The sequence below is a fragment of the Erythrolamprus reginae genome, chromosome 11 (genome assembly GCF_031021105.1).
Source record: "Erythrolamprus reginae isolate rEryReg1 chromosome 11, rEryReg1.hap1, whole genome shotgun sequence".
Taxonomy (NCBI): Eukaryota; Metazoa; Chordata; class Lepidosauria; order Squamata; family Dipsadidae; genus Erythrolamprus; species Erythrolamprus reginae.
In genome coordinates this window covers 33359209-33371768 of record NC_091960.1, presented here as the reverse complement: position 1 = coordinate 33371768, position 12560 = coordinate 33359209, and the positions used below count along the sequence as shown (strand labels likewise).

General features: G+C 39.3%; 1 protein-coding gene across 4 annotated transcripts in view; it reads right to left on the bottom strand.

Moving 5' to 3' along the window:
- ZDHHC18 (zinc finger DHHC-type palmitoyltransferase 18) overlaps positions 1-11129 on the bottom strand; it is a 101100-nt gene extending 89971 nt beyond the window's left edge. The window contains exons 1-3 of one of the 4 annotated variants that reach the window (XM_070764277.1): positions 10469-11129; positions 5311-5471; positions 4365-4514 (exon numbers count right to left, since the gene is read on the bottom strand). In XM_070764277.1, coding sequence (XP_070620378.1) covers positions 4365-4514; positions 5311-5471; positions 10469-10722 — 565 coding nt within the window. In that variant the 5' untranslated portion in view covers positions 10723-11129. The remainder of the gene's footprint in view (positions 1-4364; positions 4515-5310; positions 5472-10468) is intronic. The other 3 variants (XM_070764279.1, XM_070764276.1, XM_070764278.1) reach the window with 3 other exon arrangements.
- Between the last annotated feature and the right edge of the window lie 1431 nt (positions 11130-12560).

Here is a 12560-nt window from a genome sequence, read left to right as displayed (position 1 = left end):
GACATTATAGTTTGTTAATCTCCAAAAGCAACTTTTCTTGATCACCAATAGTTTGAGATGTGCCAAGGATGATTTGGCTCTTTTATTTGGTACAATTTTATTTAGAAAATTACATTCAGAACATCTAGAACTACGTCTGCTCCAGAGTATTTATTTTAAGCACTATACAACTATCAATGCAACATTGTGGTCCAAAGGAGGTTCACCGTGATCTGGAAGGAAATGAAAGGTTTGGAACCAAAGGGATATTTTCCCAGATTGATACTCTCTGTACACATCCCTCATGTATCTTACATGTGATGCAGAAAATGATTTAGTTCATAAAGTTATTAAAATAAAATTGGAGGGGGACCACTGTATTTTTTGAATTCTTAGAAAAAGTGGAGTGTAAACACTGCAAACAAAGAATACATTAGAATCAGGCTCTCTTTTGCTAATGTATATGTAGTGAAAGTTCTAAAATATTAAACAGGCCAATTTGGTGTGATTAAGATCTCATGCTAAAAACTGGGAGACTGTACGTTCTAGGCTCATGTTAGGCACGAAATCAGTTGGGTGACCTTGGGCCAATCATTCTCTTTTAGCCCTAAGAAGTAGGCAAAGGTAAACCATTTCCAAAACCTTGCCAAGAAAACTGAAGGGATATGGCCAGGAACCTACCAGAAGTCAACACACTCAAAGACACAAAAAGAAAGAAATATGAAATAGGCTGTGGCTTTTACATTTTCTTTTCTCTGAAAGCAATCAATATAAGCTTTTCTGCTAAAATATCAACAGCAAGTTTACTAAATTGAGATTTGACTACAAGCTTTAGGGAACTGGTTGCTATTGTATTAGAAAGACACAAAAAACTGAATGAAAAGGAAATGAAAAGTTCATTCACACAAGTCGTTCAACCAGTCACCGTGTTTGTTCAGAAATTAGGATGTCAGATTTACTTGTAATGCACATAACACTAGCTCCCCCCCCCCCCCAAAGTACTGAACTGCCAGAAATAGACTGCAGAGGACACTGGGGACAGACAAGATAATAGGCAGGAGGATCAGTTTTAATATGTATTTCTCCAGAAACCCAACCTGCAGATACATTCATCAGATTTGTTGAAATAGCAAACAAGTAGGAAACTAATTATTTGCAGTTTACAAAGCATTTTAGTAAAATGGAAGCATTCAGGATGCTGAAATAATAAAGTGAAAGAATTATTTTCACTAAGTAGTGAAATGACAGTGTCAAGAATGAGTTGGCAACTAAAGGTAAATAAACTAGGAACCAGAAAAGCATTATGGTTTTTTGGGTCACAGTGATTTTTTTCCCAGAGGATCACTTTGGAAATAATGCAGAAAGACAGAACAATTTTGAACACATCCAAATCAATCCAATATTGAGATACAGCAAAGAAAGATCATTCATTCATGAATATCAATAAAATTTATACCTCGGTTATTATTCTACTTCTAAAAATAAATGATCTTAATTCCCTGACAGCTCCCCTTTCTCTTGACACTCCTATCCACATATTTGGAAAAATCAAAATGCTGTGATAGAAATTTAGAAATTTTAATCTACTTGACAAGTGCCCACATTTTGATGGGAATATTAATTCATTTATTATATTAATTTATTTATTGCCACCCACCTCACTAATACTGGGAGGGATGCTTACAATATAATAGATGTAAAAACAACAACCAGACAGCAATTAAATTTAGAAAAAATGGAATAGAAAAACTAAAAGCAAGGTGGCCTGGAGCTGATCATCAACCCCAGTGCAACAGGTTCCCATCAGGGCCCCAGGCCTATTAGCAGAGTCAGGTTTTTAGGCTCTTCCAGAAGGCCAGGACTGTGGTGGTAGATCCCCCCTCTTGAGAGAATATTGCAAAGGGTAGAGGCCACAGCAAAAATGGCTCATCACCTGGACCCTGCCAGCTGAAATTCTTTGGCTGAAGAGATCCAAAGTAGGTCCTTTCTTCTGGAGTGAGTGAGAAGGGTTAGTCCCCTCAGGGTGAAAAGGTTCCTCAGATATTATGGACCCATGAAAGCAATTACCGGTAACTTGCATTTGTATTGCAAGTTAATTGCATTTGGGCATTAGGCATTTTGGAAAAAACCTAAAATGCAGAGCTAGTATGAACTTATAGTTAATTATTCAAAGTCCTATTTCCTTCCTGCACCTTTTAACAGGTAAATTATTGGGAATTTGATCTGAAATCAGTCAACATTTGAGTATTATCAACTTTGTTAAAATATGTATTCCTCATTATATAGCATTATTACAGCCAAGCAAATTAAGTTTCAAAGACAAACTTTAGCTATCTTACTTATTCAAGAAATGTCAATGCCATTCAAATTGTATGCCAATACCATCCAAGCTCTAATTTTATCTGCTCTATTTGCTGCTTATTGTGTGCTCCTTTGGATACTATCTCTTCCTTTTCATGATCTGCTCAAAGTACATTGAAGAAAGATATTATAAATGTGCCTAAACACTTTACCATTTCTCATAGCAAAACCCTTTTGTTGGCTTTGTCAGATGTGCCTGTTCTCTCTTGCTATGCAATTTAATCTAACATAGGTGTAGTCATATAGCTCTTGAGTCAATAACTGTGTTCGCTCCATTGTTTAAAACCATGACTATACATGAAATTGGCTGATAAAGTAGATTTGTATTCAGATTGGATTCATTAAAGATAACTCACTGCCCTCAAAAAGAGGGGAAAATCACAATTTGAGAATGCAATAATCAACTTCAAAAGTAGACTGCCTCCACCCATACTTTCTCCTTGCCCTAAAGAGTGATACATCCTGGCAAAGTTTAGGGTTTTTTTGGGTGTGACCATGCTTTGCTTCATGTCTTGATATGCCTGTAACTATTCTTCCCAACTAACATGTGCTACATGAATATTTCATTATTACAAATGCCTCAAGTATGACTGAAATGAAGAGCCAATATTTCCTTAAAGTGAAAATGGCTTGCTACTTCTTGCCCTTTAAGTTGTCAGTGATTCTCATCACTCTTAATATCTGCCTGTCACTTATCCTGGCTTGCAGCTACCAAATAGACCTTAGCGTATTTTAAAAGTCAGTTATTGGTGCCATCCATTCATCCATTCGCCTTTTCCTCTCAGCGGATTTTCTTTAATCAATATAATGATTAAATCAATATAATGATTTTTTAGATTAGTTTTTAGATTAGTTAAATTAACTTTAATTGGATTCAGGATATTTTTATTGTTTTTTATATGTTTTAAGCCACCCTGAATCTTTGGAGAGGGGCAGCATATAAATCCAATAAATAAATAATAATACATACTCATTTTCAGAGAGATATTTTTGGGTGGCAATTTATTCGACAGACAAGTAGAAAGAATGATGATTGGGAAAGAAAAAAAAAAGAATTAACAAGGTATGAAATTTTGCCGATGTTGAAGCAAAATCATAATCTGCATCCTTTATTATTCATTGTTAAGGCTTTTCTAAATATTCTCTTGCAGCTCAAAGGAGGCAAGATTCAAACTTTACAATTTTAAAGCACTTCATGGCACCGGGCCAGAATATCTCTAAGACCGCCTTCTGCCACACGAATCCCAGCGACCTGTTCGGTCCCACAGAGTTGGCCTTCTCTGGGTCCCGTCGACTAAACAATGTCGTCTGGCGGGACCCAGGGGAAGAGCCTTCTCTGTGGCGGCTCCGACCCTCTGGAACCAGCTCCTCCCTGAGATTAGGATTGCCCCCACCCTCCTTGCCTTTCGCAAACTCCTTAAAACCCACCTCTGCCGTCAGGCATGGGGGAACTGAAACATCTCCCCCTTGCCCATGTTGTTTTGGTGTTAGATTGATTGTATGCGTGTTTTAATATTCTGGGGTTGTTTTTATGAATTTTTAGCTTAAAATTGTAATTGGATTGGTGGGTATTGGATTTGTTATTATGTATTGTTTTTATCTTGTTGTGAGCCGCCCCGAGTTTTCGGAGAGGGGCGGCATATAAATCCAATAAATCTAATCTAATCTAATCTAATTTTACACATATGCATCCAGGCATATTTTTGAACAGCAGGCACCTTGGGATAGTATCACAAATAAATTGATAATCCTTTTTTTTGAATCACCGTAAGTGAGTTTGGGAAGTTTCGACCTGAATAGGAAATCTCTCTACTTAGGAAATACCCCTAAGCACAAGCAGAATGAGAAATTCTCTTTATTATAGTCAGAACTGTCCTCTGAGGAACAATCAAATTTAAACAAAGAACATGCAACACAAAATGCGAACTCAAATATTTCTGCATTCAACAAAAGCAGAAGAATAAACTTTAATGGAAATGATAATCCTGATGGTTCACAGGATGAAAGTCTCACTCTGATCTTACCAACACAGTTGTCACAGACACTGCAATGGGAAGTCCTGGGTGGACGGAACATTTTACACGTGTAGCAATATTTCAATTTCACCATATACTTGTTTATTACCACTTCCATGGTTCGGGCAGGTGGCCGATAAGTGGAAGTGCCGAGGTTGTCTGTGAAATCAAAAATATTCACCTCTTAGACTCATCCAAGATTTGATTAAAACCAGACTAAAGCAAGGACTGAATGCATGTTGATAACCTACCAAGTCTAAACTAAGATCCAAAAAACTCCATCCACATCATTCATTGCATGTTATCTGAACTGTAGCAGGCCACAAATGAATAGAATTCACTCCTGAAGCAATTCTTTCAGTGACAAATATATAAAATATCCTCATATCTAAGTACTGTTATTATGATTTTTGAGATGCACTGTAGTGGGATGTTTCAAACAATCCATATTCAGATTAATTCACTTAAAGTTGATGTAAATCAATTTTTAAAGGGCCCAGAAAAAAGGATGTTTAAAAACTACATCACCTCAAAAATTAAAAAGACAATCCAAACAGATCTTTCTTCATCATTTCTGTTAATATCTCTGAAGGTACCAATTTAAAAGTATAAAAAAGTTGACTGACCATGTCATTTTGTAAATATGACATCTCTAGTTTCTACATACTTTGGTGATATAAGCCTGCTGTACAGTTCAAGCAAAAGAAAGAACCAGGATATAGAAAAGTTTCAGAAGTAAAATGCGTAACTATTAGAATATGAATTCCTATCAACTAGTCAAAGGATAATTATTGGAATTAGTCAAAGACTAAAGGATAAAATGGTCTTGATTTGACTCTACATATGCACTTTCTATAAATTTCTAGAATAAATATGCAAAAGTGACAATTCTGGATAAATACCGTTAATAGCATCCCTTATATATTTTCCCATTAAGAAATGTAATAAGCCTCACCAATCCATTTCTCCAGATCTGCAGCTTCACTGGGGGTAGCTCTGGGCAAAATACCTGGATCTCTGAAGCTGGTTTGTAGCAAACAGCTGATGACAAAAAAGAAGAGGATGCCAGCAATGATAGGAATGGCCATGGTCAAGTTATGAGCCAGGAATGGACAGCTGAAAAGTAAAGAACACATTATTTAAATGGAATTTCCATTCGTCACACTAATTTTACACTCATTGCTTGATTTCTTTTCCTAGCCAAGCTGCTTCTTTCAACTGACAAATATTTTATCATATAACCTGCCTAGCTCTCTAAAACTTTTAGTAAAAAGATACAAAGATACCTATCTCACAGACAGGATTTATAGCATATTCTTGGGATGAAACTTGTTAAATACTTTCAGTATAAACTTGTTCAATGATATAAGTCTTTCTCAAAAATAATACTATAGATAGTGCTTAGAGTATTTCTCCCTTGACATTGTGTCTAAACTAGAATCTCCCACATTCTAGTTTAATTTCAGTTCACATAGTCAATTAGGGTTCTATTCATTTTTCAACTGGGTTCTTACAGATAAAACTAGTTCTGACTGTATTAATAACAGTCTTGAATTGGCTAATTTTGTGCATAAATCTGAGGAACACTACTACTAGCCCATACACCAAGTCAAGGAGTTCAGGCAAGGCAAGCTTACAACAGCCAAGTTTCAACTGAAATGTAGAGCCCAATCTAACAAGTAGGGTTCTCACGCCTAGTATTTTGTGGGGCAGTGCCCCTAAAACCGTCCCAAGTATGTCAAATGATAACTGCCAATTTCCAGCTAAATGTTGCTCTGAAAGGCTAGTCTTGCAGCCATCTAAAATAAACTGCAATTAAAAAATATTGTATGAAAATTCTAGTCTACTTCAATCCTCCAGATTATAAAATTAACCACATCTCCCCCAATTGCCTGCTACCATTCTTTCATTATGAACTTTGAAACGTATTTCTTTAAATCAAGAAAGATTTGCTTCAACCAGTCAAATCAGCTTGGATGCTGTTTTTTAAACTAATTATAAATTATTTAAACCTTTTTGAGTAAAAGAAAATCTAGCATCAATGGTTGTTTTTATTCTTCATTGTCCATTAAATACTTGAACGATAAACATTCTAAATTCTATTTCTGCAAGATTAACCTATGACTAAAATTCTGGATTTTAGAGACCTTAAAATCAAGGGTCTCTAAGATACATCACTACAGTTTTAGAACAATTATCTTTAGCCAATAATTTGCTGTAACTTAATGATCCTCTTGATTAAACATGTCAATTTCCAACTGTTCTACATAAACAACTATATAATAGGATAAGATGCCTTATTTTGTCTGAACAGTCACTTCTCTATTAAATTATCCTTAATTGGAGGAATATTCCTTTCAGGTTTGTTCATTTAAACAATTTGTATAGCTGTCCACTTTACAAGCACACTTCTGGACAACTCGCAATCACCATAAAATTACAAGAAAGGAAACAAAAAGCCAGCACCTCAATCATTCTGATAAGATGCTCAGCAACCACCCACAGACTCCCGTGATTCTACCTGGATGAAGCGCCAGGTTTTTATGGCTAATAACAGTGCTTCTCAATTATTTTCTGTTATGCGCATGCAACTGGGAAAACACCCCCCGTCTGGGGGAATTCATCGAGAGGGACCACGCATGTTCCCCGGGGTCACACGTGTCCTCCCCTGGCATCGCTCTGTGTCCTCCCAGGGGGGCACGCCCCAATATTTGTGAAGCACAGGCTTACAGGAAGACTAAAATGGGGGAGGCCTGTTAGATTACTGGGGAGGGGGCAGTTTTCTGTAAGATAGGAAAGTGAACACAAGAACAAGGGGACACAATCTGAAGTTAGTTGGGGGAAAGATCAAAAGCAACATGAGAAAATATTATTTTACTGAAAGAGTAGTAGATCCTTGGAACAAACTTCCAGCAGACGTGGTAGATAAATCCACAGTAACTGAATTTAAACATGCCTGGGATAAACACATATCCATCCTAAGATAAAATACATAAAATAGTATAAGGGCAGACTAGATGGACCAGGAGATCTTTTTCTGCCGTCAGACTTCTATGTTTCTATGTTTCTATAGGGGCACGGTTCTTAAGTACCAATAGATGCCAATATTTCATGGAAGGAACCTGGAATTTGCCTCTTATCTGATCCAATGGGAAGGGCAATTACAGTTCAGCAAATAACCTGGTCCAAAGCCACTTAAGGCTTTATAGGTAATAATCAGCACCTTGAATTGCACCTGGAAGGAGACTGGAAGCCAGTGCAACTTGCACAACAGGGGAGTAATGCAAGGAAACGTAGGGGCAGACAACACTGTGTATCCTTCTACATTCTGGTTCAGTGTGGCTTCTGGGTGGTTTTCAAAAGTAGCGCCATATAGAGCACACTGAAGCAGGGTGAATTTTATTTAAATCAAGTTGATTTAACATAATTGATGATTTAAAGTAAAAAAGCTTGAATTAAGTCATCTCGATTTAAATCATAATTTTTAAAGAGCAACTGTCATCTCTGACTCACTGTTGACTCACCGACAATCCCAATATTGCAGAATATACAGCCTCATACTACAGAACTAAGCTCTATTTCATGCTGAATAAACTAAATTATTAATGTATCTTAAATACAAAACTATCTTTAGATAAGATTTTTAATCCAAAAGCATTTTATTAACATAAATTTGATTTTTTTTTTAAATCCAATTTAATTTTTTAAAAATCTGATTTTTTAAATTTTTTTTTAAACCCATCGATTTTAATCACCCTGCCTTGAACTAAACAAAACAGAAATTGCGTATCTGGTAGCAAAATACGATGAGCAAAGGCCTCTTGGTCCAGGAAAGAATAGAACTAGCATACAAAAGAACTTTGTCCCTCTTTGAACAGAAGCCATTGTGTACCAGCAAAGTCCGGGGGAGTGAAGGCCACTGAGAATCAAAGATGATATATTACTAGACTCTGGGGGACCAAAAACCTAGTCGCTCTGTCCGTTTGAAGTATTTGACGTTAGCTCCTGCCCATCTAACCATCACAGCATCCAGACACTTGGTCAGCACTATGATATCAACTACCCAGTGGTGGAAATGTATAACTTGGTATTATCAGTGTACTGATGCTGCTGCATCCCTTGCCAGCAAATGATCTTATCCAGCGGTTTCATGTAAATATTAAAGAGAGAAGAAAAACTTGAGCCCTGAGGGTTCCTTTATTGCAATGGCATTGGGTTTCCACCAAAAAAACCCACCACCAAATGAAACCAGCCCCAGACAATGGTTGAATTTACTAAATGTGAAAGCTAAGACCAAGCAATTCATTATTACAGGTAGTCCTCGACTTACAAGTTCATTTAGTGAATGTTCAAAGTTACAATGGTGCTGAAAAAAGTGACCTGTGACCTTTTTTCACATGTATGAGTGTAGCAGCATCCCCCTGGTCAGGTGATTTACATCTGGATGCTTGACAACAGGTTGCAGTGTCCTGGGGTCATGTGATCATTTTTTGCAACCTTCTGACAACAGGGAAGCCAGATTCACTTAACAACCATGTTGCTAACAACTTCAGTGATTCGCTTAAGAAATGTGGCAAGAAAAGTTGTAAAATGAGGCAAAACTCCCTTAACAAATGCCTCATTTAACAACATAAATTTTGTGCCCAATTATGATCGTAAGTTAAGGACCTGTACAGCTTTCCATCTTGCAATGTATATGATTCCGGCTACACAGTAGCAGGTGCCAATTCCTATACTGAAATTTCCTTCCTCTTAAAATTATTGGTTATAATGATTGACAATAGTGTTCCAGTATACGTGAAAGGCTAAAACAAAGAAAAACATCTAACCCCACTGCAATTCAATTCTAATGTAATAGATTTACCACCAATGACTGTTGCTTGCTGCTTGCATCCTTACAATTTATATTAATATTGTTTCCCAATTGCTTATTTGTACCCTGTGACTATCATTGTGTTGTACCTCATGATTTTTGTCTTCTATGTACACTGAGAGCATAATGCACCAAAGACAAATTCCTTGTGTGTCCAATCACACTTGGCTAATAAAAAAACTGAATTGAATTTTATTCCTAAGCCGATTCCTATTCTATTCCACCAAGGACTAGACTTGAGTTTGAAGCAACAGGTTCTAGTCCACAAAAACATATAGTACAGTGTTCCCTCAATTTTCGCGGGTTCGAACTTTGCGAATAGCCTATACCACGGTTTTTAAAAAAATATTAATTAAAAAATACTTTGCGGGGTTTTTTCTATACCACGTTTTTTCCTGCCCAATGACGTCATACGTCATCGCCAAACTAATAATTTTTGCAAATAAATAACAAAAAAATAATTATTGTTAATAAATAATTATGTTTATAAATATCAGGATCACTAAGTGCCTTATTCAATGGTGAGTACTAGTAATAATGGTGAGTAAATGGTTGTTAAGGGAATGGGAAATGGTAATTTAGGGGTTTAAAGTGTTAAGGGAAGGCTTGTGATACTGTCCATAGCCAAAAATGGTGTATTTACTTCCGCATCTCTACTTCGCGGAAATTCGACTTTCGTGCGTGGTCTCGGAACGCATCCCCTGCAAAAATCGAGGGAACACTGTACCACTAATCCTTCCATTCCGTACCATCCAGTCCGAGGTGAAGAAGCTTCTTGGATGAGAAGTGAAACATCTTCAAAGAAAAACCAGAAAGTCCAGTTGCCTTTTGGGGAGAGGGGAGGAAGCACCTTTGGGACAACCATGACCTGGGATGACTGAGAATCTCCATAGACCAGTGTTTCCCAACCTTGGCCACTTGAAGATATTTGGACTTCAACTCCCAGAATTCCCCAGCCAGCATTCGCTGGCTGGGGAATTCTAGGAGTTGGAAGTCCAAATATCTTCAAGTGGCCAAGGGTGGGAAACACTGCCATAGACCACTAACGTAGCACCTACTGAGGAAGGCAGGGGGGGAAAAGTGCTATTGCTAACATGTTGTAAGCCGCCCTGAATTTAAGGAGAAGAGCGGCATATTTTTAAAAAATCGAATAAATAAATAAAAGCGAGCACCGGGGAGGATTCACGCCCCCACCCCCGCCTGAGGGGAAAGTTTGCCCCCGCCCGCCCCCCCGACTCACTCGAAGGCGAAGAAGAGGCCGCTGGTGACCACAATGAGGCCGAGCGTGAGGAGAAAGACGCTGCTGTGCCGCGCCAGCATGAGGCGCCCGCCACAATAGAACCGGTTGCGCCCGGGGAAAACCTCCCACTTGCGGCGGGGCCGCGGGGCCAGAGTGACGGGGGCGTTGCTGGCGGCCGCGGAGCTCGGGGGTCCAGAAGCGGTGGGGGCAGCCGGGGTGCCCGGCGGGATCTGCCGATACTCGCAGTCTTTCATGGCGGTGATGGCGGCTGGACTCCCCGCGTCTCCGGACCCCCCGCGCGCGGCGCTGCCAGAGCGCCGGGATGGCGGAGAACGACCGGGCCGCTTTGTCTCTCCGCCTTCTCGAGAGCGAGACGGGGACCAGCACGCGCGCTCTCCCACCCCGCCTTCCCAACGGCGGGCCTCCCGGCGCAGCGCCCCCTCAAGCCGGCATGGAGCCCGCACTTGCAAAGGGCCGCGACCCTCACACCGGGCCCGCTCCCGCCAAATTCCCCTCAGGACGGGAATGGTGAGGAGGCGCGCCACAGAGAACGCGCGCGCGCGCCGGCCAGACGGACCGGGCGGCCTACTTTCCCCCCCTCTCCCCGCTCTGCGTTTGAGGTACCTCAGCGGCCGCCGCCGAGATACAATCGGAACTCGTTTGCTGGGAGGACCAACGGGGCCCTCGCGTTTTCCTAGCTCTAAACCAGTTTTTAAAAAATATCGACTGGACAATTGGCAGAATTCGTTGCTTTTTTAGGAAGTGGGGAGATTTCTCCCCACCCGCCCCTCCAATAGTTTGTACTGTAGTTGCTTCCAGAATATAGAAAAGTGAGACATCACATCTAATACATATTATTATTTCACTGCTTGTTTCATAGATTCAGAGGTCTCCAATCTTGGTGACTTTAAAACTTGTGGACTTCAACTCCCAGAGTTCCTCAGCCAGCAAAGCTGGCTGAGGAACTCTGGGAGTTGAAGTCCATAACTCTTAAAGTCACCAAGATTGGTAAGCAATCAGGAAACAATATTAATAAAAATCTTAAGGATACAAGCAACAAGTTACAGTCATACAGTCACAAGTGGGAGAAAATAAGTGATAGGAATGATGGGAAAAAGCTAGTAGTAACAGTAGTGCAGACTTAGTAAATAGTTTGACAGTGCTGAGGGAATTATTTGTTTAGCAGAGTGATGGCTTTCGGGGGGAAAACTGTTCTTGTGTCTGTCTTGGTGTGCAGTGCTTTCAGCTATACAAGTAGCTTTCAGCTTTTAATAGTTTCTTTAGGGACTCTTCAAATGTTATGATGGCACTTGAAAAAGTGACCCTGGATTGTTTTTCCCACTTGGCAACCATTGCGGCATCCCAAAGACCTCATGGTCCATCTAGTCTGCCCTTATACTATTTCCTGTATTTTATCTTAGGATGGATCTATGTTTATCCCAGGCATGTTTAAATTCAGTTATTATGGATTTACCAACCACGTCTGCTGGAAGTTTGTTCCAAGCATCTATTACTCTTTCCGTAAAATAATATTTTCTCATGTTGCTTCTGATGTAGGATTTAGGACTGTATGACTGTAACGTTGCTTGTGTCCTAAGATTTTTATTAATATTGTTTCTTCATTGCTTATTTGACCCCTATGACAATAATTAAGTATTGTATCACATGATTCTTGACAAATGTATCTCTTTTATGTACGCTGAGAGCATATGCACCAAGACAAATTCCTTGTGTGTCCAATCACACTTGGCCAATAAAAAAATCTATTCTATTCTATTCTATCTTTCCCCCCCAACTAACTTCAGATTGTGTCCCCTTGTTCTTGTGTTCACTTTCCTATTAAAAACACTTCCCTCCTAAACCTTATTTCATCCTATAACTTATTTAAATGTTAAATAGTGTTTCACAATTTGATTCTCCCAGAGTTCGTAAAACATTTCCTCTAGCGAAGGGTTGTCAAACTTGATTTCATTGGGCACCACATCAGGGTTGTGTTCAGTGATGGGCTACCAAAATTTTTACTACCACACTGGGTGTGCATTTTGTTTCAACATCTTTCAGTGCAAATTGGGTGCTCCGGGGTGGAGCTCCA